This window comes from Genypterus blacodes, unplaced genomic scaffold, assembly GCF_046128005.1.
Source record: "Genypterus blacodes isolate CSIRO-AG114 ecotype Tasmania unplaced genomic scaffold, CSIRO-AGI_Gbla_v1 ptg000077l_1, whole genome shotgun sequence".
Classification (NCBI taxonomy): Eukaryota; Metazoa; Chordata; class Actinopteri; order Ophidiiformes; family Ophidiidae; genus Genypterus; species Genypterus blacodes.
Window position 1 is genome coordinate 466506 of NW_027466886.1, and position 26323 is coordinate 492828.

The 26323-nt window shown below is 41.8% G+C and overlaps 1 protein-coding gene across 1 annotated transcript in view; it reads right to left on the bottom strand.

Moving 5' to 3' along the window:
* Positions 1–21612, bottom strand: part of arhgap24 (Rho GTPase activating protein 24) — a 51289-nt gene extending 29677 nt beyond the window's left edge. The window contains exons 1-3 of the mRNA XM_076158408.1: positions 21107–21612; positions 13898–14133; positions 3080–3167 (exon numbers count right to left, since the gene is read on the bottom strand). Of these exons, the coding sequence (XP_076014523.1) occupies positions 3080–3167; positions 13898–14107 (298 nt within the window). The 5' untranslated portion in view covers positions 14108–14133; positions 21107–21612. The remainder of the gene's footprint in view (positions 1–3079; positions 3168–13897; positions 14134–21106) is intronic.
* Positions 21613–26323: the final 4711 nt, after the last annotated feature.

Consider the following 26323-nt stretch of genomic DNA (forward strand, 5'->3'; position numbering starts at 1 on the left):
CATATTAAAGAATGTTCAAAATCCCGACGGGTTTCGGTCAACCCACAGGGCCCTTTGTTGTCAAGATGCCGGGTAGTGTTTTGGTCTGCATGAGTACTTTTACGGCATCGTGTCAGAGACGCGGCTGTAACATGCTCAGACTGTGATAGCCCGAGAAGAAAACGCCCTTATGTCATCAGCGAGCCTTATAAAGTTTGCTCCTGTTTACTACTGAGCGTGTCGCCATGGCAGCCTTGTATGTTTTTGTGCATTAGAAGCTTTAGAGACGAGGATATGTTTTGTGTGAACCCAACAGAGGTCGTGGGTGATGGGGAAGCAGAATTAGGAGACGTCAACATGTGATTAAAAGTACACAAAATCTCAAACTGCATTCTATTCAGAGCGATCGCTAATTGAAAGGAACAATATTCATTTACGCCTCACCAGGTTTTACTCTTACGCCATTTCACACAACGATAACACAATGTTTTATAATGCCCTGACACAGCAGCACATAGCATGTTAAAAGGAGGAACTGAAAGCCCCCCCGAATGGCATAATTACTCACATTAGCTCTGCTTTGTTTGAATGGAACAATGACTCACTCAGCCATGTGATCATTATCGCTATCATTTTGTGTATGTGACATCTTCAGCTCTAACCAACGGCCTTTTGGTGAGTGGGTCTTTAAATAGATTTTCACCGAACAATATTCCAATTTACACCCAGATATCATGCCTCCCGCCCCACCGACACACACACACATACACACATGTGCATCCCTATAGCAACAGCTCAGTCAGCTGCACAAACACTGCATTCTGATAACAGACAGAAGTGTCACCAGCTCGCTCGGTTATTTTTACAGTTACGGCTGAAAGTTCCGTTAGGTGTGAAGAAGAAACTGAGAACAGAACATCCACAGGAGAACGATGTGCAGTTTGGGATTTTGAAACTTCCCTTTTTCCGAGTGCGGTTGGGATGAATGTGCTCGAATACCTGTATTCAGTGCTTTGGGGTTTGGTATCTAAAGTTTCTTAAAGCCTTTTGAAAAGCTGATACGTCTCTGGATTCTATGTATGTGCGCTAATACACACAACTGTGCACACAACACTGTGAAGGAGCGTATAAACTAAAGCGACTTTTTCTTTATTGTTTTTCCTCTTAGGCCGGAATGGAGAGGAACTATTTATAACAGGGACAGACGATCCAGTGTGTTTTCCAGTACACAGCAAAACTCACTGACACATATCCCCACTGAAATACTCCAGAATAGCATCTACATGACCACATTAATACATGTCACTACATGCTCTTACACACTCAGAAGAAGAAAATAAGCCCATGTAGATTGCACACATGAGGGTTGATTGATAAGTTCTGAGCCTACAATGGAAAGATCGAAATCAAAGGAATTGCAACAAAATTGCTTTTCAACTACGCAGATCATTTCCTGAGTTCCAGCTAAGGACTAGTTTGTGTCTGGAAAGTGGTGAGGGGTTGTAAAGCAGGCGTCGCAATCATGGAGAGCACCCAGTGAAGCACATCTGCACCCAGTGAAGCACATCTGTACCCAGTGAAGCACATCTGCACCCAGTGAAGCACATCTGCACCCATTTCACCTGCTTTGTCCATCTTGTACAAGTGGTCTTGAGATGTTACCACCTGCATGTAAATGATACAACTGATGGGAGTTGTTTGCTTGCGCGAAGATACGCATCATTTTGAATCATGTCTTACATCTCAAATCCTTATCAAATCAAACACTTCATTGTGTGTGTACTGAGGGAACAATCATTTGAGTATTAGCCTTCAAGGAAAGTCACAGACATCCCGGAACAAAGATGCCACCAAGCTCTTCATCTGACTCAATCAGTGTGACCTTTACCCAAGTGTTTGCTGATAAATGCCCGGTCAGATAGTTTGTCTCTATGTGTGTATGTGTGAGTGTGTGTGTGTGCAGCAATGGGAGCCATGATTCACCACGCGAGAAAGCTTCCTGTTGTTGGCTTGTTTTTCCTTTGAGACAAAATGTGGTGGAGAGATACATTAGGGGAAAGATTAAGGCAAATAAACTAAGAGTGTTTGCTGCAAACGTCCGTTGTTTTCTACAGGGATTCCGATGGATCGATTGGTGCTGCTGCAGTCTGCTACTACATCTTTTAAAAGCTGTTTCTGTATTCCCTGTGTGTGTGTGTGTGTGTGTGTGTGTGTGTGTGTGTGTGTGTGTGTGTGTGTGTGTGTGTGTGTGTGTGTGTGTGTGTGTGTCTCTGTGTGTGTGTGTGTGATAGATAGCTAGAGAGAGAGAGAGGGAGAGAGTGTGTGTGTGTCCATACCAAATGTCAATTCCATAAACTCACATTCTCTGCATTCCCCTTCTTTGTTGTAATTTCCTCTTTTACACTATCATTCAAGCTTTACCCATCCAGTCTTTGTGTGCATGTGATCGTCTTTGAGTTGATGATAGGAATGTGTTTAACTCCGCTTCTGACTCCAGCTTGTTTAGTCTAAAAGACTAGTGGAACGATCTGTCACCAAAATGACAAATGCGGGCTTTGAAAGAGGATAACTGGTTCAACCATGGGTAAAAATAAAAGAGAGTGCCAGCAGAAAATGGAACGCAATGGGGATTGTGTGTGTTTTACAGCGAAACAATCAGTTTCACAACACTCGACCGTTTCTGACTCCAATGGAATTTCTTCGGCTTTTACAGCATCACATTCATCCTGCTGTTTCTGCTTCGTAGTGCCTTGGGAAATCTAACCGGAACGTTTAATGTAAAATCCATGTAGTGCCTGTGTCGTGCATTCAAGATGTCTCGCAAGTGCTGCACATCTTCTTCATCTCATCCTCTCTGTCACCTTTTAGCAACCAGGTCTGCAAGCACTGCCAACATGTCAGCAACAGAGTAGACGTCAAGTGATCTAAGACCTCAAAATGTCCTGACTCTTCATGCAGCCAATACATTTAGCTGCAGCTGCACCAGAATATACATGTGTGACACCACTAGGTTCCAAGGAAACTAATGCTGCCACTGCTCAAGCAATACTGCCGATGTTTTCAGTGAAGGTGAAAAGTAGTTATATTGTTTTAATCTTACCTGGAACCACCTCGAAAAGGAACTTTCCTCCTTCATCGCCGCTGGTTGGATGCTCCGTAACTTTGTTTCCAGGTAACAAGATGGTTCCCTATGGAGAACAATCCAGAGGCAATAATTAGATCCTACATTTCACTTTAAAGCTAAAACATTCAGGACAGACATGCTCACTTATGGTTCTTTTCCACAAGTGGTCAATTTCTGTGTCTTATAATACTTATCAAGCAGTTAATACTTCAAAAGGATTTCACTTTTTGCGGTTCTGTTGAAAGACCACAAAGAGTGGTACTGAGCGTTTTTGGGTTTGCTCTTTTGATTCAGAAGAGCTAGCTGGTCCCCTTGTACTGTGTGTTTTCATATAATCAACAGGTTATCTGAGTTGATTCCCTCACAGTGACCACACCGTTATTATATGTAGTAGACTATTAGTATTTGTATTTTGCAAAGACAACTAATTTGCCTTCTGGTCTCAGCAGCCTTCCAGGTTCCAGAGGTTTGTGAGAGGATTCTGCACAGTCATGTACATCAACAGCTCTGCCGGCCAAGCAGCTGCTGCATCGGTCCCCAAGGGCCGATCGTGGCGACCGAGCCCAGCGGTTGTAAAACGCATCAAGGTGGCAGCGTGCTGGGGGAACGACATCTCTCTCTGCCCTCCGTGGGCACATTCAGCTCCGTCCACAATGATGCATCATCATTGTTGTGACACTAAAGGCCACATCTCCTCCGCTTCCCATAACATCAGCGTCAGCATCTTTCAAACAAGTCCAGCCAGCAGTGACCTTACTGCCTTGTTAGAAGGGCTTTGCGAGGATATCTGCGGTTCACCTAAGCAGATCTGCATAGATTGTCTTCACTCAGCACCAGCTTTTCTATCACGTCTACAAGCTTGAGAGGCCGAGACATTCTATTAATAGTCCGGGCCGGAGTCCTGAGCCCTGAGTTCATGGGTCACAGGGTTTGTTTATGGGTTTTTTGAAAGCCAGAAATCTCATACTGTCTGTAATTTATTGACATTCATCCAGAATCCTATAATCCCTTTATGGTTTCATCGTTGCGGGATAGTAAAAACCTCCAGTGTCCTTTATAGATCCGATCAAAATTTCAGGGCCCTGCTGGGCTGTTTCCATTCGCTTTCTCTATAAATTCTGATGTTCAACTTTGTACCACTAAAGACGGTAAATGAGGCAATTCTTCCTTACAAGGCTGATATATGATAAGAATTAAACATTTCTCTTTACATTAAAGTTTCAACCTGCTTATGCCATTCCCTGAAATTAAATTAGAGCATGTGGAGTTCAATATTATCTATAGGCGAATTCTATACTATCTACATCAATCATATAACAATATCATTTAATGTGCTTTCCACCCTATTTAGTATCTTTGGAATTTAATGGCAAAAATAAATGTGTTTGTTGTGGGTTCAAGCTTGTCACCTGCCACCCTCTTCTTCTGTCATTTACAGTATGTATGAAACGTTTTCATTTGCAGTCCAGTTACACCATAAAGTGCTTGTGAAAATTAGAATCCACCCATGCACACAAGGTAATCATTAAAACAATAAGACACAGAAGAATCCTAATACAGTCAACATTAAGAAACTGTAAGCAAAAGTGCCGCATGAAAACAGCTGCAATGTAAGTCACCCCAATATATGAGAGCTTTTTGACGCCCTGACAATTATGAGCTCCTTCTATGAACTGGAACTCGAATATTCTTCACATAACTTTGCCGCAAGCTCCCAACTTTCACCTGGAGAGCACCTATTACTGATGGTGCCCATAACAAATGGATTAGCGAGCGAAACCGACAATAATCAACAGTAAATTGACACTTTATGCCCTGACCCAGCACATACACACACCTCAGCAGGTGATATTTCACTTTATTAACAACTTGGACCTTGGTGACACGACGCAGCATCTGACAGCCATTAGAGTGCCCTCTGTCGAGGTTAATGTGGACAAGCTGTGCATCGGTGACAGCGTCAGGATTAAAGACCCAAACACATTCACAGGATCTGAGAGCAGTCGGCCTCCTTCCTGCCGGGAGAGAGACCTTTAATGAGCCATGACCACGACAACCAGGAAGTGGAAACCCTACCTGAGGGCCCCCCGAGTGAAGTGCTTTTAAAGGGGTTATAAAGACGGCGCAGACGTGTTCCACAGCAAGAGGAACGAGGGCGGGAGAGAGTTTGTTTGAAGTGGCTGTCAGCGGGAGAATCTGCTTAGCTTCAATGACCGAAAGGAGGAGGAGGTTTGACAGTTTTTCGCATTAACATACCGATTTACAGGCTTAAAAAGAAAGAAAGAAAGGACCTATGTTGCTGCTCCATACTCTTAAACCACAACGCTAATGTTCGCCTCCTTCGCCTCTCAGCCACAGACGCTCTTTCCATGCTGATGTCCTCCCCAGAGGCCTCTTGTTTGCTGCAGACAAGCACAACCACAGGCAGAGTAATATTTACCCAGGAGCCTGGCCCAACCCAGCAGGATTAAAGAAAAACTTATCCTCATGTTCTGTAAATCTTTATATCGTTTCTAACAAGGGTGATGTCATTCCTCGCAGATAACATTTCCTATGCGACACATGCGACACAAAGAAAAAGCCGCTTGAAGAGGCTCCATCTCAGTGCGAGGATGTGACTCAAGAGCGCCTGACAAAACATCAAATTAAATCACATCCGCTGCTCTCAGACTGCTGCTAAATGGGGCACAGAATACTTATTGTGAGTGCAGGTGTGTTCATTTAAATGCAGGAACCTTCTGGAAAGCTGACAACTAGTTCAAGCCAAATGCATAATTTCTTTGCATCATAACTCCCAACAGTTGAGCTACGTGAGCCACATTTCATTATGACTGCCAGTCACGGTGTCAGATTCCCATGTGACGGTGCACTTCGCCCGCTCCTGTCAGCCTTGGCTGTTAAATCGAAGCTCTCAGGTCAGACAAGTGTTCTAAATAATCGGGAAGACACAATGGGACCAGAAACACAAACTGCTATCTGTGCCTTGAGTGTGTATGTTGTTCCATTTGCTGAGATTACTGCAGTATCACTGTTTGTCCTTAACATGAGCAGATGGGGTTTAGTTTAGAGAAGGAATCAGCATGTTCCAAACTCCTCTTTGCAGATATTGTGTCTCGATTTGCTCAAGGCCACTAAGATTGAACCCTGATGTTTGAATTAAGAGATATCCTGAGGTTGATAGATAACGACCTGAATGGATAAAAGGAATGTACAAAAACAGGACACGGTGTAAGAAAACTCAGTAATCTGTTGCAGAGGAGAAACTGATTTCAAATTGAAAACAGATAAATGGTCCATGAGGTCACGGGGGTCAATTTAATGGAATTTAGGGATGAAACAGCGATCATTTAAGAGGTATTTAAACCCTGATTGGTTGATCAGCACAGCTTTTATCCAATCGTAACTGTTCTCCAGCTTCACAAGCCTCTTTGACTCAGACACAGGAAGTCAAACTCAGCGGGGCACAAGGAAATCCCAGACTAAGCTTGTTCTATCTTATTTCATCCTTCTCTGCTCCTCAACCCTTCATGTGACTCCGGTGACTCATCTTTATAGATGTTCAAGACGGAGAACGAGGAGAGAAGAGGCTTCCCAAATGATAATAATGACGATAAAAAGAAGTAGATTTCCTTGCTTCTTTTGTCCTCATCCCCTTTCCTTGCCTCCTAATGCATAAGGGAAGGACGCGAGTGAGGAAAATACGACAGAACAGTTAAGAACTTAACTGGAAGAAGGCTGTGAAAGTTACCATCCATTCTGCAGTTTGCTGTCCTCAAATCCAAGCCTCTGTTATAAAACCAAACCATTGTAAAATACTCAATAAATACACAGCTGTGGCATAACATTAACCAAATTGTTAATACGCCAGTCAAGCACAACAGGGTGGTGGGAAAAAAAGTCCAACTCCATTAATTTTAATTTACTCGGGGGATTAACTGAGGATGAATAATGTGATACGTCAGACACCATAGAGCAGAAGAAGATAATAGCATTGAGAAGTTAATGGTGAGAAAATTAAAAAGAGAGAAATGGAGAAAGTGAGGCTGAAACCATTAAAACAACCTGAGTCATTTTCCATCAGTAAACTGTAACTTTAGAAGAGCTGAATCAGCCTCTCATCAGTTTGAAGTGAATCCTGTATTTACAGCTCACAAGGTGGTCTGAACAGGTCGCTCATATGAAGAGGGACCTCCACGCAACAAAACCAGATCAAATATGCAACAAAATCTGGGAGGCACACAGAGGAGACGGTGGTGGGTTTTGACACAGCAAATCTATCAAAAACCACAAAGATGTCAAGAACAAAAGTGCCAAGTGTGCAGACTGCTTGAAAACACACCGAAACGCTGTCACTCTTGGAGAAAATACTGCCTCCCAGAGCCTTTAATCGGGCCTTTCATCTCCACCCAGAGAGTATCTCAGGTCTAAACCTGTGTTAAGCTTGTAACACCACATGGTAGATTATCAGAATTTCTCCATCATATCACCAAAGTCTGAAGCTCAACAGAGTCTGGACTGTGGAGATCTCATCAGCCTCATGTTGAGCAGTAGATTAATGGTCACAATAAAGTAAGTCAGGAGTGTGTGTCAGTCGCCTTGGTATGATGAAAATTAAAGTAATACCTGAAGAATCAGAATAGAATCGTTCAAGCATGTTAACTTGCAGTTTCTGTTCTGTTCCATTTCATTTCATTCACACTTCCACGTCTCACTCCTTTTCCACCTTGTGAGAGCTCCTAAGCGTCATCCAAACCTACATGACTCCAGAATACTAACAAGCCTTCTTGCTCACATACAGGGGGAAACTGCACAATTTATTACATTCATATCTATGTTAAAATATTCAGCCAAATTCTAATATTCCTCTCTGCACATTCCCATGATAAACTGGAGAGCTCTACTGTTCAGCTCTGTATCGCCCCTCTGCAATGCAGGGCAGTGTGTCTCTGAAGAACACAGGAAGCTCTGATGAGTTCCTCTTGCTGTGAAAAATGCAAAGGGTCATATGTTTGTCTCCATGTTTGTACTGTGTATAACTTTATTACAGCTAAGAGGAACCCTTGCACAGTACACACACACATAAAAGCATTTTGTTCATTGTGGGTTTGCAGTTGTAATCTGCATTGCATCACATTGAACAAATGAGAATATGATTGTAGATGCAAATGTGGCAGCTTGAGAATGATGATTTAAATGCTGTTTTACACTGACTGTGTTATCTAAGAGACTTACTGTGTGTGCATATCAACACAGTGTTTGATTTTCAAACAATACCAGTGAAATAACTTTCTGGCCACTTCAACTGAACTCCCAGATCCTCATTTCAAACCAATAAGTCTGAAGTAGGCCAAGAAACAGAACTGGGTACATTTCATAATAAATCATAAGACTTTGGTATTTCCCCCAGATTCTGCAGAGCGTTTAACACCAGCCCACAGGTTACAGCTGCATCGCATCAAATTTCACTTTCATATCCTTGATTTATTAAGCCACAGAGGATAAATGCATGAGTCAAATGGGGCTATATCTCCCCTGACTGCTTGGGGTCTTAGATATAAACATTCCCCAGAAATGATAACAGTCCCTTAAGACAAATCAAGCCTGGAATTATAACACTGTCATACACCTTGTGTTGGGATGATATGACATGTAGCTCTGCTATACCAAAGGACAGGAATGAGGCACTGGTTGGATTGATGGATCAAAGTAGATAGAAGATAAAAAATAGTCCACATACCTAATATTACACCCAAGGAGCATCATTCATAAATGACACATACGGGTAACAGTTTCAGCAACAGGCCTTCCCAAAATATTGCAAAAAGAGTTGAAAATGAAAATTGGGGTGGAATTTTAAGTGCCTTAATAAAATGATTGCATATTATACTGAGATTTTTGACAGTAACTGAACTGATGGTGATGAGACAACAAGTCATGGTTCACTAATGACATTTGGTTTCATCTTCTGGTGATAAATGTACAAGTAGTTCCCTTTTTTTGTCATATATTTATATTGTCTGCTGTAAAAATCTGTGCAGTAAAGTTCAGTCACATGCTCCATGCATTTGAGCTTGTTACCCTTTAAAAACCTTTGGACTCAGTTGATGGATGACTGTGTTGTGGAGACATTGTGTATGCGTCTGTGTCTGTGTCTGAAGTGAATATTTTACAGTAACTGTAGCCGATGTGTGTGTGTGCGAACGTGCAGATTCTGTGTCCCTGTGTCCTCAAGTATGAACTTCACTTTCATGTGGCCTTAACAGTAATTTAAGCTCCCCTTTCTGGCTACCTATTAAAGGTTCTTTGAACCTGATGTTGTGGATTACCCTGAGAAGACATGATAAAGGATTTATACCAAAACTCAAGTTCGGCTTTAACTTATTTGTCAGTCTCTTTAGAACAAAATCCCCAAAAAACAAAGGACATGATAATGATAAAGGAAATTTATATGCTACTTCAAAGACAGAAATCTGGTGACATAACAATAAAAGCCAAAGTCATTGGGATACTGCAAAAACCAAAAGTACATCAGGTAGATCTAAAACAAATCATGGTATCCCTGGTGTCAGGTATTTATTATAACCATACAGGGGATTAACAACAGATCCCTTAAAAGTCTCATTGAAGATATATCCCACCTCAAAAGTAGCATATTAGTGTTGGAACTACTCCAGTCTGGACAGAGACAATCTGCAGACCCCACTACCAAAACACTATTTACTGGTTAAAATATGTAGCCATTGGAGAGTGATGGATATTAGTCAGACAAGGTCCGTGACCCTGAAATACCAGCAGAGACCCCTGCTGCATGGAAAGCCACTTGAATGTTGATGTGATCCAACATTTCATTAACGATTAATGATATCTTTCCCTGATGGCTCCAGCCAATTTCAGAAAAAGTTTATGCCAAACTACTCCTGAGAAACCAAGATATCAATTAATGACAAGTGGAAGACATAAAGCAGAAACTGTCTTGTGTTAAGTATATAGTACTTCCTGTTCAGTTCAGCTACTATGATGGAAACCAGCCACACCCTAATATGTAAACACAGAGACTTGACACATTAATGTGCAATTTGTGTTTTGATCTGTGATCAGCAGACAGTCAGGTTAAGTTTAATGTATACAGGGCAGTGTGTGATTAATCAAGTTATGCTTAGTCAGCAAACAACATAATCGCTGACTCCCCTTTGTTGCATTACTCTGTGTTATCTGCATTATTAGATTCAACTTTATTGTCAATGAGCAAGTACAGGTACAAGCCAATGAATAGGTGAACGACTGAAAGTGCATCTATGAGACCTACAGCAGTATAGACAGTACATAGACACTACATGAATTTGGCTGTTCAGTCAAAGTCGTATTGGCAAAGTGCCTTTATTTTATCTCCTTAACAAATGAAGCTCATTTTGAACATTGCAGCAGTCACTGTTGTGGTAAAGGTCACAAACATGGCTCCAGTGTTAATATTTCATTAAAGCTTCAGTGAAACAAAACAGTTTTGCTGTATGAATACTTAGAGAACTGCAGTGGATTTCTCTCTTTCTTTCTGGTAAATGCCAAGGGCAGAGGGGCAACTGCTCAAGCATGGGAAAAACAAAGGAATGTTGCTGTTTTATTGATTTAGTTTCCCATTAAAACCAACTACTTTCATTCAGCTCATATTTTCTGAGTAGAATCGGTGCTCCTGTTACAGTCGTCTTGTGGCTGCTATAGTGATACCCTAATTAAATTTTAATTTGTCTTTCATTCCATAATGCATAACACTCAAACAGCTGAGTGTATTCATTCACAAGTCCTTTATTCATTCATTATGTTACCTTGCGTACTTCATTGCCATATAAATACACTACTAAGTGGTTTGAATTACAATAATCAAACCATTTCATCCACTGAATGAATACTCTCTTTGTTTACAGCTCAGCTAGGAGAAATATGAGCGCGTGTGTACGTATGTGTGTGTGTGTGCGTGCCTGTATAAAGGAATGTCAGTACATGCGTGCCTGTGTGCGCATATATCTGCATGAGCGAGTGAGGGCAGGCAGATGGCATGTTGACGCTGAGCCCACACGTGCCGTACCCCAAGCGTGCTTCAGTGACCCTTCACCTCCATCCAACTTCCATTCTTCAGATTCCTCCCATTGCTCAAAGAGGTTTGGCCTGACTGCATGGGACACAACACCATCGTTTGTCGGGACAATAATAATAACAACACGCTGACGTCCGATGATGTTCATGTCTCACACGTGTCTCACGACCGTCATGACTCATCTGTGAGCACAAAAGCTCTCATATCCATGTGAAGCTTTAAATTTAAATTATGGCCAGTTTGTGTTTGGGAATTTAAGATTACATGTTTCTGCGACAATGATCATGCCTGTGCCATGTTACATTCAATCCATCAGTTTTTATGTTCTCTATGCTAACCTAATCCACTTTTGGAAACATTTTCAACTCAAGAACCTTTTCAGAATCTCTCTAGCTTTGGTTTCAAAGTTCTGCTCTGTAAGTGCCGCGTTAATTCCACATCCATCTATTTCCTTGTCTGCTTTTCCGTCGGTATTAGAGAAAGGCAGACCATCCCGTTCCCAATGTGGAGGCAGCAATTAGGCTAATGTGACAGGTAACAAATGAAAACATTGCAGCATGAGACAGTTAATTAATAGCTGATCTAAATATGGCTTCACACCACTACATTTTGTGGTTCATGCCCCAGGACAGGGAGTTGTATCTGTGCTGTGCTGCATACACGCTCTGAGTGAAGACACGTGTTTGTGTTCATTTCTGTTTGTGTATATCAGTCAACTGTCGAGAGGCGGATTGGTCCAGATTTTAAACGTTGACGTTAAAGGCTCTGTTAGAAGCAGCCGGAATTCAGGATCAACTTTAGTCTCTCTCCTTACCTGATTTGCTCTCTGTTGGGGATGTGTGCTGTTCCATGCTGTTCTTCTATATGGAGGTCACTGAGATTTCAGGACTTTGAACACACAGCTCTCTTCATGGCCTAGTTTCATTGCAATTTTCCATTCTTGGCAAAAGATGGTAATAGCTTGAGGAATAAGTATAGAAACATTTATGTTGGCTTAGATTCAGAAGTAGGACAGAGACTGGAAAATAGCAAAACACAGCAGAGTTCCTCAGGTAGCTGGAGTAATGCCAGCAATGTTTCGCATTTCTGTTTGGGTAAACAAAGTAACAGTAACAGATTATTTCCTGTCATCTTCTGTACATTATTATGAAGATCTGCTATCCAACATACAGTTGGCCTATGCATAGTTCCAGCTGAATATTCTGTACTTAGAACTGGAGCAAAGCAAGTGGTGCTTCTAATATAAGACCACAGTCTGACAGTGCTAAAGAAACATGGCGGCCCAAGAATAGCACTGGAGAATATCTTCCATCCATATATCTGGCCAGTGGCCCACAATCAGGTCTTAACCTTCAGAGGCTTCCACTGCTGAGGTGGTTTGGGTTTGGCTCAGCTGGACCGGCTGGGAAATTAGCCAGAGAAACAACGTGGGTAGATGAGCAGGAGGAAGACTTCAAGTGAGCTCAAGTGTCCAAGTTTCCATTGAAAAACAAGATGTCTTTTGTGTAGGATGGTTGTTAGAAAAAGATTGTTTTCATTTGTGTATTTTTTTGTGCAAACAAAGAACAAGGCCTCTGGAATTAAAGTGTTTATATATATTTTTTATAAATGCTTAAGTACTTCCACTAATGCCATCAATGGCAAATGCTGCAAAGGGAGCAGATGCACTAGGGCCCATGAGGTCATGTGTTCATCTGGGTCACATCCCACCCAGATGGACATTTTTTACTTACAACAGAACAAAGTTAAACATGTATAAATCATCTGTTAAGTTTAACATCGCTGTTTTTGATGCTCTAAAGTGAGCAGGTAAAGTGGCTCTAGCACTCTCACAGTGGAATTGCGCAATCACCTCTAGGATAAACTGTCTGTGAATTGAAAAAGAACAAACCATAACAACCCTTACCATCTGATATTGAAGAGGGTTATAAGGCTGGACATTCTGGAGACTCATTTGTGAACTAGTACCATGTTGCAGCTACAACTGCTGACCCAAGCCTACAAATATGACGCAAGATACTGTATCCTTTGACCCATGACCTCATGTGAAACTGGGCTATTGCCAATGCTAACACACAGCTTAACTTAGTCAAACTTCATCTCAGTCAAAAGCCCTTAGTCAGTCCAAATTGCAACTCTACTTTTTTGATGAATTATCAATACATATGATCTCTGCCTGCTTTCTGTCTCCTTGGCTCCCTTGCACTCCTGTCCTGCTTTGACTCCCCCTGCTCTAAAAGAGAGGCACGCAATAAATCACTGATAATAGATTCTAATTTATCCTCATCCTGGTTGTCAATTCAGCTTCATCAAACACACTCCCTCGTTAAAAACAAGCAGCGTCTTTCAATTGCACCGACCTTGTGGAATTAATTACTGATCCCTTCTCCTCTGGATTTCTTTCCATTTCATGATTTTGCTGAGTAATGGACATCAAAATACTGTCTGTCTGCTTCTTTGTCCTGTTTCCACATGCTCAGTGAGACAGGCTGCTTGGTTACCGTAACTTAAGAGATGGCCTTGTCCTCTCATTGTCTCCTCTTCTTTCAGCCAAGCTCTCTGTCAAGACTTCAACAAAGCGAGCACACAACAGTTTCTGACTTTTGTAACCAAACAGTCAAAATAACTGATCTTGTAATTGCTTGTTGCCTGATTTGGACCTGTGTGTGTGTGTGTGTGTGTGTGTGTGTGTGTTCGTGCCTTACCAGCGTTTTGGTCTCCTCCTCATCTTTGTAATAGTGGAGCTGGTCCCCGCGAAGTACAAACCAGCGACTGTGCCAGGTCTTGACGAACCCCCCTTGCTTCCTGAGCCACCCACACCTGACGACGTTTGACCTGCCCTGGCACAGCCGCTCAGTGTTGGCCTGGCCTGCACCATGCTGGGGACTGGTGTGAGACACAGACTGGTCGTCCATTAACAGTTCTGGACGGCAACTCTAATCTGCAAAAGGTCAAAAAGGTTGGGTTTGATTATTTGTGTCTTTCATCACAGTTGCTTTTGTTTTAGTTCTCGAAAGCAAATTCGCAAAACACAGTATGAAATGTTCCAAAAACGTATGACCACAACAGTATATTAGTTTATTAGAGTACCCCCTTCAATACAGACAGTACATTTTTCATATTCAATCACCCTTTAATAGTAGGAGAGCAGACAGACTGCTGCATTAACTGTCTAAGAAGGTAAGAGGTTTCGCGTTTAAATGATCTGCCTTCTATTGAAAGGAAATACATCATACGATCAAGACAGGAAGGTTTCAACCATTTTTAGAGATTAAAACATTACCCCACGCTTTCTATTGGCATTTCATTTTTCTATTTGTCTTAATCTCCCTGTTTGTCTCGTGGTTGAATATTTCGGAACGTGAGGAGGAAGCGGAGAGGGCTGCAGTGAGACGAGGACATGAGCGAAGTGTGGGAGGAGGAATTCATAAACCAGATAATGAGACCACAAGGCAGACCTCTAATCTCCTTTATCTGGCTGACACTCACACACACTTCCTTTCTTTATCAATCTGTTGTCTTCTCACCCTCGCCTTCTTCAGTTGCCCTGCTGTCCTTCTCTGTGTTAGTCTCATTTTGTGAATTGTTGATGTTTTCCTCATTTGACTACAGGCTAGAAATGTACCAAATTGCTCCTTAAAATCTAATCTATTGCTTTTGTCGTCCTTGTCAGTCAAACCTCGGGCAGAAAAGCACCCCACTGACTGCAGCTATTCTTTGTTTTGCTCAAAGGCATTACAGCAGGGGATCTCCTAACCACTATGACTGTTTACTGTTGCACTGCAGCTACAAAGAAATTCAGGGTTTCTATTTCTGCTGATTACACATTCGTCCTTGGATCATATGGCAGTAATTGTATCATGTAGTAAACATATTACTAACATGTAACCAGTGATTTTCTTCAACATATGAGAATGGGACTCATTCATTTCACCTCTACTGTGCACTCAGACACACACATGCTTTACGTATCCCAGACCGGACATAAAACAAACTACATACGCAAGCAAAGTCACTCAACGCAAACTCCCTCGGCCCACACATATTGTTTTCCTAGGCAATAGCATCATTGGGTGACATATGCTACTACTTTGGGACTGCTGCTGTCAGCTTGAAGCACTGCCATGTTATCAGAGGTTGTGCTCGAGCTTCGTCTGGTGCCGGTCCAAACAGCCCACAGGTCCAGATGAGGACCAGATGCAGCCCAGCAGTTGTTCCAGTCAGCAGTGCAGCTAGTGGAGCAAGTGTAGCTGGGCTGCCGTGGTGAGTTTTTTTTTCCCTGATTCCTTGCACAGTCTGAGAAGCGTACGTCCTGGATGCATGCACGGACACAAAGCAGCTTTGACTTGTTTTGCTCAAAACTTGCTTATTCCCTTTTTTTCCGTTTTCCTTCACCTTTCCTCCACTAACACGGGGAAGGAAGTGGGTAGTGGCATTACTTTACCAACACTGAAGTCTATTTCACCATAAAAGTCCCATTCAGGCTCAACGTCCTCTGAGTCAAAAATTCTTGAATGCGTGGGATAATTTACTCTTATTCAATATTGGAGGGAATGTTCTCTTTATCCCTCCTGCTTCCTACGCCCTTAATTCTGTTAGCTTCAATAGTCTGTAAGTATAGACACACACAGAGAAATACAGTTTAAATGAGTCTAGTGGTAATTCACCCATCTGTACCGCAGCTCCTATACTATTGCATGCTGTCTGCTCTAGGCCTAGTAAACAGCACTGCTGGGATTAATCTGAGCTTTGCTGTGAATTGAAAGAGTAACTAATTAAAGGCTTATTCATAGGAATCTAGCTCGAGGCAATAATTGAGCTTCAGGGAAAGTGCAAAATCCTTCCCTCATCAAATGTGTTATTTATTTATATTATTAATGTATTTCTTACCTTGTTCATACTCCCAAAATGTGTGCAAATGTGATGTTACTGTGCATCCCTAAACATTGAGAGAGCAACAATCTAATGGTCAAAGTTGACACAAATACACAAATACACAAATACACAAATATACAAAACCTAAACCTAAACCCAACCTAAAGAGGGGGTTGGAAAATAATGTTCTATTGTATTTGAACTACAACTGGTGCATAGTGGATGAACACAATACATACAGAAATGACACTTCCTATCATAAAACATGGGAAGTATTTTCAAGGAAATAACACTCAATCACTGCACAGTTTTCAAATTGCAAACTGAACACCGAATCTAAACATAGATGTCGGGAAAACAAAGACGGGAACATCCTTGATGTGCAGAACTAGTGGAAGCATTTATTCTAAGATAGAGATTAAATGTTAGTATGGGCTGGTATCATTTCAGGCTTTTGGGGTTTGGGAACATCTGAGAAGTTTCTGACAATACGCCTGAGAACTTTGACCACACACACATAAACAGTCAGTGGGAAGAGACACCCTGACCTTCATGATAAACAACTGCAGCTCCAGTTTACAGCACACACACACACACACACACACACACACACACACACACACACACACACACACACACACACAGACTCTCGAAGGATGCCACAAGAAACAGTCACTGGTCAGAGCCCCAAGGATTTCTGGAATTTGCCACAAGTTATATGAATGACTTCAAACCATGTAATTGAAAGAGAGATGAATGGAGAGTGTGTGCTTTACTTGTGTTTACCCTCTCTCCGAATAGAATACAAATATGTCCAACAGCTGTACACAGAAAAATGCATGGTCCATCTAGGCTCCTATATTTTGTCCATTATTGTCACAGGTGGAGGGTTAATTAGGACAATACAGATTTAAATAAACATAGTAATTTATCCATGTTTCATCCGATTAAACAGTCATGTCAGTTGTGCCTGTTGGTGTAATGAGCGGATCTAGAGTGCTTGTCTGGTCTCACAGCATCAGGAGGTTGTGAGCTCTCAGTGCTTACACAGCCTGTTTGCTCCCCATATAGAATGTGTGCCACCTCCCAGCACACACACACACACACACACACACACAAAGCCTGAACTGTGTTTAACACATCCTTGTTTGATTTGTCTACTTGGGAAGAAAAAGGATCTTGTGGCTTCCTTTCACTGTCAGACTCATCCTTTGGGAAATTGAAATTGTGCTAAGTAAAATTTGGTTGTAAAAATACACCCAAATCACCACCTTTAATCATAAATTATGGTTACAAAGAGAAGGACGTGTCATCCCATTTGTCTAAATTGTCACATATTCTAGTGCTGCTTATGGACTGTGGTGGGAATTCTTCTGCGACCACAGGAAGTGTGCAGTCAAAACAGCAGCAAGGGAGCACCAGAAAGCTGCCCTCATGCCATTTCCCATCCCCTTTGGTATCATTCACTATGAAATGTTGCCATAATGGTAAACATGGCTGTCCTGTGTGTTCTGTGTGTCTGTTCCATCCAGATCACAGTTAACCTTTGCAACTATCGTCTCTCACAAGGTCTAAGTAGACGGAAAAAATCCTAGTCGCTGTCATGATTCACTGATGAATTGCAGACACATATTCTTGATCCATCTCTTTTAACACGTGGCACACAGTGTCATTATCACCGACCATCTGTCTGTCTGCTGCACACATCGCTGCATTTCCACAGCTGCTCTTGGCCCAGGTTCTTGTCGCGTAAAAAACCCCATGCCCAATACTTCATTGATGATGCGGACATCAAAGGTGTGTGAAATAGAGAAGTGAGTATTTGCCCTGGTCCTCTTGTCCCTACAGCAGGGGTGACCTGCATAAAAGCTCTGCATTGTCCCCCAAAAACCTTTCAGCCGGCAAGTATCTAAACTTTGAAACAATAACCAGGATCACTCTTGGGTCCTTTGAAAAACTGTAATGGTGCTGGCCGTTTTATTATCGACGAGAGCAACATTTCAAAGACATTAGGACAGTGTCAGTGCTCTCCACATACTTAAAATGTTCTGTAAGTGACTATATTATCATTATTATTATTATGTCTATTCTCTACTGTCAAACCAATCTGCAATGTAGTCCCTTCAGTGACTATTAAACGTTTTTATTGGTAGAGGTTGGGCTTTATAAAGGGCATTTTTACAGTCCATATATTCTCCCTTTGTGATGAGTTTTTTCTTCTGTTTTAATCTTGCCAATGACGCCAGGCATAACAGAGTTGTATTTATGCAACTGGTATGCAAACTGCATGCCAGTGTGATTTGCTGCCCAGGCTGCAAAACAAATGAGCAACGCAAAAAACAAATAAAGCAAATCAATGATATTAGCAAATTATATGAATTAAGTACGCTGCAAAGGGCAAAACATGAATGTCACATTGTCTGGTGCTGTAAGTCCTTTAAATATCCCTATGCAACCTTCCTCTGGCCGCTATGTGCCCCTGTGGAAGTTTCTGCACAGTAGGGGCCCCCTCAACCCACATGTGTTAAAGACAAATATAACCCCGCGTTACCTAGAGAGCAGTCTGTCTCTGTCACACTCCCGCTGGAAAGTCACAGAGGTGAGAGAAGGGCACACTGCTCACCGCTCTCTCCAGTGCTAATTGTTGGTCCAGCAGAGGACGTGCAAAGAGGAAAGGTGACAGGTCCTTAACACAAACACGAAAGGGGATACACACCAAGGGCCACACAAAATATAACACAGATGCACCCCCTCCTGCCAGCAAGCACTCACACTCACACACACAGATTCAAGTCAATCCTGATTTAATGCTGGAGGGGGGTTACAGTGAGGTCACCATCACGGGAGCCTATCCTTCATTTTGCCGGTGGGGCTTCAATCAGTCACTTCCCACACAACCCTGTGAGTCACACACACACAGAGGTGAACGGATGGAAAGAGGGGAGGGGTGGGTGGTTTAATGTATCAAAGAAACAGAGGGAATGCTTCTCACAGATACATTTTCTTCTTTTCCGGCACCCACTGTAGATGAAACATCCAATATTCCCTTTCCCGCTGAATCAGTGTGATGAGTCAATGTATATTTTGTCTACACGCCACTTTGGACGCCATATGTGACCCCTTTATAGTCTACAGTGCAGCCACTTGGTATGATTCTCTCTCTTAAGCCAGTCGCCTCCCACGTTTTCCATTTTTCCCCATGCCATGTGTCGTCCTATGTCTGGGAACCAAGCGGCAGATAATTGACTTCACATTGACCGTGAGTCAGTCTGTATGGTACAAAGATGAAAGTTTTACACAACAAAGTCTGACTACACAGTGTAATGTCATCGGGTGAGAGGTTGTTGTAAAGAAATCCCATCTGGCGATCGTTTACAAGTAGGATTACAAACTACTGAAGGGTACCAGACAAAGTAATGATGAGGTAATCATGAGCTGATGATGAATTCCTAGTCACAAGTCACTATGATTTGCGCTGCTGTGTTATTTATAGTATCTCCTTTGGATTTTAATGACCTAATGCTAAGCAGACGCAGTACCATTTCTCACTGACTGATGAATGATTGATAACAAAACTTTCAGACACCAAATAACATCAAACAAATGCTTGCTGTGTGTGTGTGTGTGTGTGTGTGTGTGTGCCTCTGTCTCTCAAGTGCTGTCATTGGCCAAAGAAACCATGACATCGTAAAAAAAGAAGCTACCAGGTCTGAAATAACCAAATGACCTTGACGTTAGCAGGTTATATTTATTTTCAGACAAAAACTGTGGAAAGGGCCTGCGTGAATCAATTTGTGTTTCTTTCCTTTTTCTTCCCAACTCCAGTTGTGTTCCACGTTTGCCCTCGTTCCCCTCCGCGTCGTCTTCTCTCCGTAAACAGATGAGAGTCAGACCTGGGAACAGTGCAGTGCAGCAGCTGACATGGGGAACCTGATCCCTGGGTTTTCCAGCAGCACAGCCTGTGCACTGCAGACATTCCTGGCATAAGGGGGTTGGAAGGGGGGGCAGTCACTGTATCTTCCCTCTTTCTACCTCAGCGCCAAACCCTATTTCCTTTCACATCTTCCCATCCACGGATTTCTGTCCTCTCCCCCCCTTTCCTTCCCTCCTCCTTTCATTTCTAATCCTCCCTATCCCTCTGCTCAGCTCTGGGTATGTCATCCTCACACATGCAGCGCAACTTAGGGACACACGATCAGATAACAGATTTATCCGGATACGAGATTGGATTTCCCTCTCTGTTTGGCCAGCAGACAGCCGTGCAGGGGGCGCCGTGCCTCTGTGGTTATATCTAACTGTCCTGCCATCTGTGTGTCTTGCAACAGAATTAGCTCCAGTCTAGTTTCATACATCCACAGTAGGTGTGCTTCATTGTGATGACATCATTCAGTGACTTTTCTTGGTTAAAATACAGAACATTGATGTTGTCAAGCTGTCCAAAAGTCATTATCAAGGTCTCCCCCTCATACCACACATCTACACACATTTATTGATTCCTGTCAACTTATTTCTCTGGCAGGATCTCTTTTCAACTCTAAACATGTCATCAATTATTAACAAATCCAAAGAAAACACACAGTTGACATGTACTAGTATGTTTACTCCACAAGACCAAAGTCACTGAAGCGCTTTGAAAATGGAAAACACCGACTGAGCTCCCCCGCTTGTGTTCTGGCACCAGATGTGCTGAAAGTAAATGACACACACACTGACTCACAAGCAAAATAGGAAATAGAATATGGGAACTGAAAATACGGCACTAGATGATTTAAGATTGTACAGGTCAGTGCGTTCTGTACTGTTAAAAAAGAGAATGGGTCATTTTATAAAACTTAGGTGTTGCTGCCAATGCAGCCAGTTGTTACCAATCATCTGTCAGTCACACATTTTCCCTACAGCCTCTGCAGATTCCTCTGACATGCCAATGTGTGTGTGCAGAGGTGTGTAAACATGAGTCTAGAACAACAGGCACATCTGTGGTGAAGACGCTATGGCTCTGCAGAAAACACAAAAAAAATTGCAAAAAACAGCTCACTCACCTTTCTAACAAGCAGCCCTCGCAGAATCTCTCAGCTCTGATATGATGCTGTGCACCAGTGTAACATCCAATCCAGTGACAGTGACAATCACACATAGGGAGGTGATCAATAACAACAACAACAACAACAACAAAATCCAGGGTTGCTGTTGCTCTCCTCGTGGATGTCGACTGACTTCACAGTGTGAACACAGGGGACTGACAGAAGAGCTGCTACAAACTTTTCCCCTGGCTGCTCACACCATCTGCATGCTGAGAAAAGTCTCCACTGTAGGCAGGATGGCTGCGGCGGTCAGCATAGTCACACATGGGACAGCAGTACAGTCAGTGGGAATCCGCCCAGACGCATGCACACTCACATGCACTGACACACACATACACACGCCCACACACTCACTCAACACTCTGCTGCAGTCCGGGCTCCTCTCGTCATGCTGGGAACAGAGAGACGCTCACACTCAAGTTTAAGGTCTGAGAAGGCAATATGTGTGTGAGTGTGCGCGTGTGTGTGTTAGTAAGTGTGGGCAGGTTTTGTAGTGAGAGAGAAGAAGGAGGAGGGAAAAGAGAGGGAGGGGGGGAAATGTATGTGAGTATGAGTGAGCAAGTCTCCAGATCACAGTTCTGAGAGAGCAGATTACACACACACATAACTTGCAGGTACCTTGACATGAACAGAGTACTCAGTATCAGTATCTTGTGTGACCATCATTTGCCTCATCCTCTGGAACACATGTCCTTCACATTGAATTGACCAAATTCTTGATTTTAGCTTTGGAATATTCTCCCACTTCTCTTCAATAGCTGTTACAAGTTGTTAGGTATTGGTGGGAACTGGAAAACAGAGCATCTCAAACATGCTCACTGGTTGACACCAGACGTTGACATCAACGTCTGGTGAGTGTACAGGCCAAGGAAGAACCAGGACTTTTCCAGTTTGGAGGAAGTGTGCAGAAAAATCAAGACCCCGCTGTGGACGGTGAACACTGCAGATGAACTCCCCTGTGGAGAAATTCTTCAGATGTATCAACCAGCTGTTTCATCAGCTGTCTTTATGGCTGACCTCATAGGTGGATGAACTTCCAAAATCTCTTAAATGAACCTGGAGATGCCTTATGGAGGAGAAAAGAACATCCATTACTCTGGCAACAGCTCTTTGTTGTACAATCTCTTGAGATATACAGTGTTGAACAACAAAAGCTCCACATTTTAGATTGGACTTAACTTGACCCCATTATAAGAAACACCTGTGTAGTGATCATGGCTTTTTAATCAGCATCTTGATATGCCACACCTGTGCAGCAGATCAATTATCAAGCCAAAGGAGAAGTGCATTTGTGGGTAAAATGTGTTGTCACACTTTTCTATCTAATCTCTGAGAATAGAATGTGAAATTTGATGAGTCTGGAAGTTGCACAGCCTTGCCATAATCGTTAAACAGTGTGATTTATACGGTAATGTGGAATGATCATTTATAATCTGCCAAACATGTATGGTTCACGTTGCCCCAGTTTTAAAGCATCTTCAAGATGACATAGACAAAAGACTGCGTGCGTGCAGCAGCGAGGACAAACATTTATTCAGTGACTCCCCTCACTGTGGTGCGAGCACAGCTGTACACACACCAGTGGAAAATGCACCTTGTTTACTTGGGAGTGGTCTAAAATGTCTTCCCGCTCTGTAACGTCTCAGCGGTTCCTTCTGCAGTATACGTCTGTCTGAGTACAGGGAAACTTTGATGTTTTTCATTAAATTGAAATATGTGAAATAAAATATGTGCAATAGATATGATAAATAGAAGTAACAGCATACTTTTAGTAGATTACTGTGGCTGCCATTCCAAAACAAACAGAGGAATTCTAAGTACATTCCTGAGGACAGTAAGAATTAAGCTCCTTAACCACTCTCTACAATGTGGCTCATTCAGCTATATGTCTATTTGTATACAGCCCAATATCTCACTCAATGTTTCCAAGGGTTTTGAGGCCAATATATCAACGGCCCCCCCACCCAGCTCAAAGCAAAGAAGATGAGGAAAAACTCAACAAAAACCCTTAGCATACAGCACACAGGGGTGGAATGGAAGAAACTTCATTTGAGGCAATTCAGAGACGTCTCCTCCTCTCCTCTAATGGCCAGGTGTGCTATAGGAAAACTGGTGGGGGAGCAGACCAATTACAAAGAAAGCTGGAACAATACAGGATGATATATAGGAAGATATAAATACAACAGTTCAGCCCCAATAGTTCAGTGAGAGGATCCACAATTTTAGTCAATATGAAGTTTTAGATAAGAAACACGGCAAAAGTATAGTAAGGATATCATGTTCATGTATGCCAATGTATTGAAAACGGAACCTGATTTGGTTCTAAACCAGAACAGACAGCATGTTTTACAGGTCTGTATAATATTGGGTTTTGAAATAACAAGTAATCTGAAAATGCTGTATTTGCAGGGCATATGCATTAAAAATAAGTCAGTGTAGATTATATTATCATTATGATTATTTATTCATATCAAAATGGCTTCACATATCGGCAACATACAATGAAACATGCAGCCAAAACCCGAGGGAAATTCCACTGTAGTCAGTCAATTAATCAGTGTAATTACACCTGAAAAGAAGAATTATAGGAAAGCAGATATTGACAAAGTGGAATGCAGATCAAACCTCTCCTGTGGGTCTTGTATAAGTAAGTGTGCTTGAATGACTGGTTGAGTTGGAAGAGGATGATGGAGGAGTTTTACTGTGACGGTGTCAAACCCTAAGCTGCTGAGGTCAACAACAAAACCCCGGCTGGGTCACTGACTAATGTGTTTGAAGACCAAGTGTAGCACCGGGCTGAGCAGATTATCTATTGATCTGTTTAATATGTATGCAAACTAGAAGTGGAGAGAGGCAGGGGGGAGGTCTGTGATATCACATTATAGGACAGAGCTGTCACATCTGGGCCTTCATTTCCTATGTTACAGATTGTGTCAAGTGTTCAAAAGTAGCTGTATTATTATGTATTACAGGCTGTTATGTATGCACAGGCTGCAGCCACCTTAATAGTTTAGTTATATTTCAGAGAGCTCCCTTTACAAACAGTTGAACCGGACCGGATCTGGACCAGAGTTGGCAGTCCTGATATGATTAATGTGTATCTATTCTGCAGACATTTGTTATTTTCAGTGAGACACCATTCGCACCATTTATCTGTTGCCACAAGACAGATACAACTCTGGTAACCTTGATGCGACTGCTGTGACCTATGTTTATCTAGAATATTTGAAGACATGCAAATATTCATATTTGATAGTAATAGTACAGTAAAGAACTTCTTCCAAACTATATATCATAAGATAGAACGTTTTTTATCAAAGGCTGCATTTGAAATGTGGCGACATTAGTGGGCTCTGAGCCATGTGTCCACAGACATCCTTCAGCATGTTTTATTATATTTGCGGGACATGGAATGCCGAACATGAAACCCTGTGACCTTGTGACGCAAAAAGAGTTCATCTGTAAACATAGTGGAGCCACATCTACTCCCATGAGGAACTCTGGGGATCTTCAACAGATAGGCGATGAACCTTCTTAGGGGAAGCCTGAGGGAGTTTAGATGTTGTCCATGGTTCTGCAGTTCTCATGGCCTAAAAGCCTGACGTTTTGGAGAGTTGGTGACTCCGGGTCAGACCCCAAAAGTCCTTTGAGGACAATACAAACAGGAAGTGTTTCCCAATGGACTAAATGGAAACTTAAACACAGAATTATAAGAATTTAGGGCTTCTACATAAATCACTTATCACCAGTAAATTTCAACAAAGCTTTGAATGATGCAGTAGTTTAGACATTAGGTTTCCTCCTCATGTTTTTACTTGGTGCACTACTGCTCTCTGGTGGTGACTTTTAAAACATTAAAATTACTGAACCATCATGTTTGCAGCTGTTTCTCAAGCATATCACTTTATTAAGTATTTAAATGAAGCATTTGCATCATAACAGGTGATACTATGACATCATTGTTAATAATTATGAATATACATTAGTTGTGCTGTAACGCCTTGTTTATGCCAAGTTGGTATATACACAATTTAGAAAATCAAGCTAAATTAAAAATACAAATAAATCCTTTTATATATTTTAATCAGAACATGAAGACAAACTACATCTCAACAAATAAATAAATAAATAAATGAAATCAGTACCATTACGGAGCCACCAGAGGTCAACGTCCCTTACCAATAAAGGAATGTGAAGCACAGAGAAGGCCACAAACGTTACCACACATAAACCTGTAGATTAATTTAGATAAACTACTATGACCTTTCTCTATCACTTACAATGAGGATATTTACTATTTGGTGTAAAATGATGCAGCTCTGTAAACCTACCAAGCTTATTTTTCACATATAGTGTGTTTTTAATTTAAGTGTTCACCAAGCTGCTGTTTGTACATGTTGTTTTATGTTGTTTTATATGGTGTCTTCTGTCGTCTTTTTCTATATGTTATATGTTCGCACCCAGAACCACAGCAAATTCCTCTTAAGTGCAAACTTAATTGGCAAATAAAGTGATTCTGATTCTGATTCTGATTCTGATTCTGGAATAAAATTTAAAACTCATTAAATAATTGCTGAGTTCTTTCCCCTTTTAATGAAACCAGCAGCATTTTCTACCTTTGATTAAAGTGCCTAAGCTAAATAATAGATCATTTAAAACTTGATTAACCCTAACCCGTGACAGGTTGATTAATCCGGTGATGAGGTGAGGCCCCTGTGTGAGTTAGTGCTGTGTGGTGTAGGCACACATCATACATTAGCAACACATCTGCTCACTGTGACAAAGAGCTGAACCTCCATTAGACTTGTTGATTCAGATGACTAGATTCACTAAAATGGATGTGAGTTATTTATTGACTATGTGTCTGAAGCAAATTAACCTTCATGAGAAACTGATTTTGCCTAACATGAGTGTATGTGTAGATGATGATGATGATGAGTGTACATAGATTTTCCTTTCTTAAATTGTGTTCAAATATTATTCATTTGAGTCAAATCAGCATTTACAGTCTCTTATGCGTAATTTCTGTGTATTTTGGGATAAGGTAATGCAGCAGGATGTGGGTGGTATAAGTATACTATCAATACCAACTGTTTGCTGATGCAGGAAGGCTAACAGAGGAAGGGCAAAGTCACAATCCACAAGAATTTCAAGCCTCAAACCAGATCATCAAAT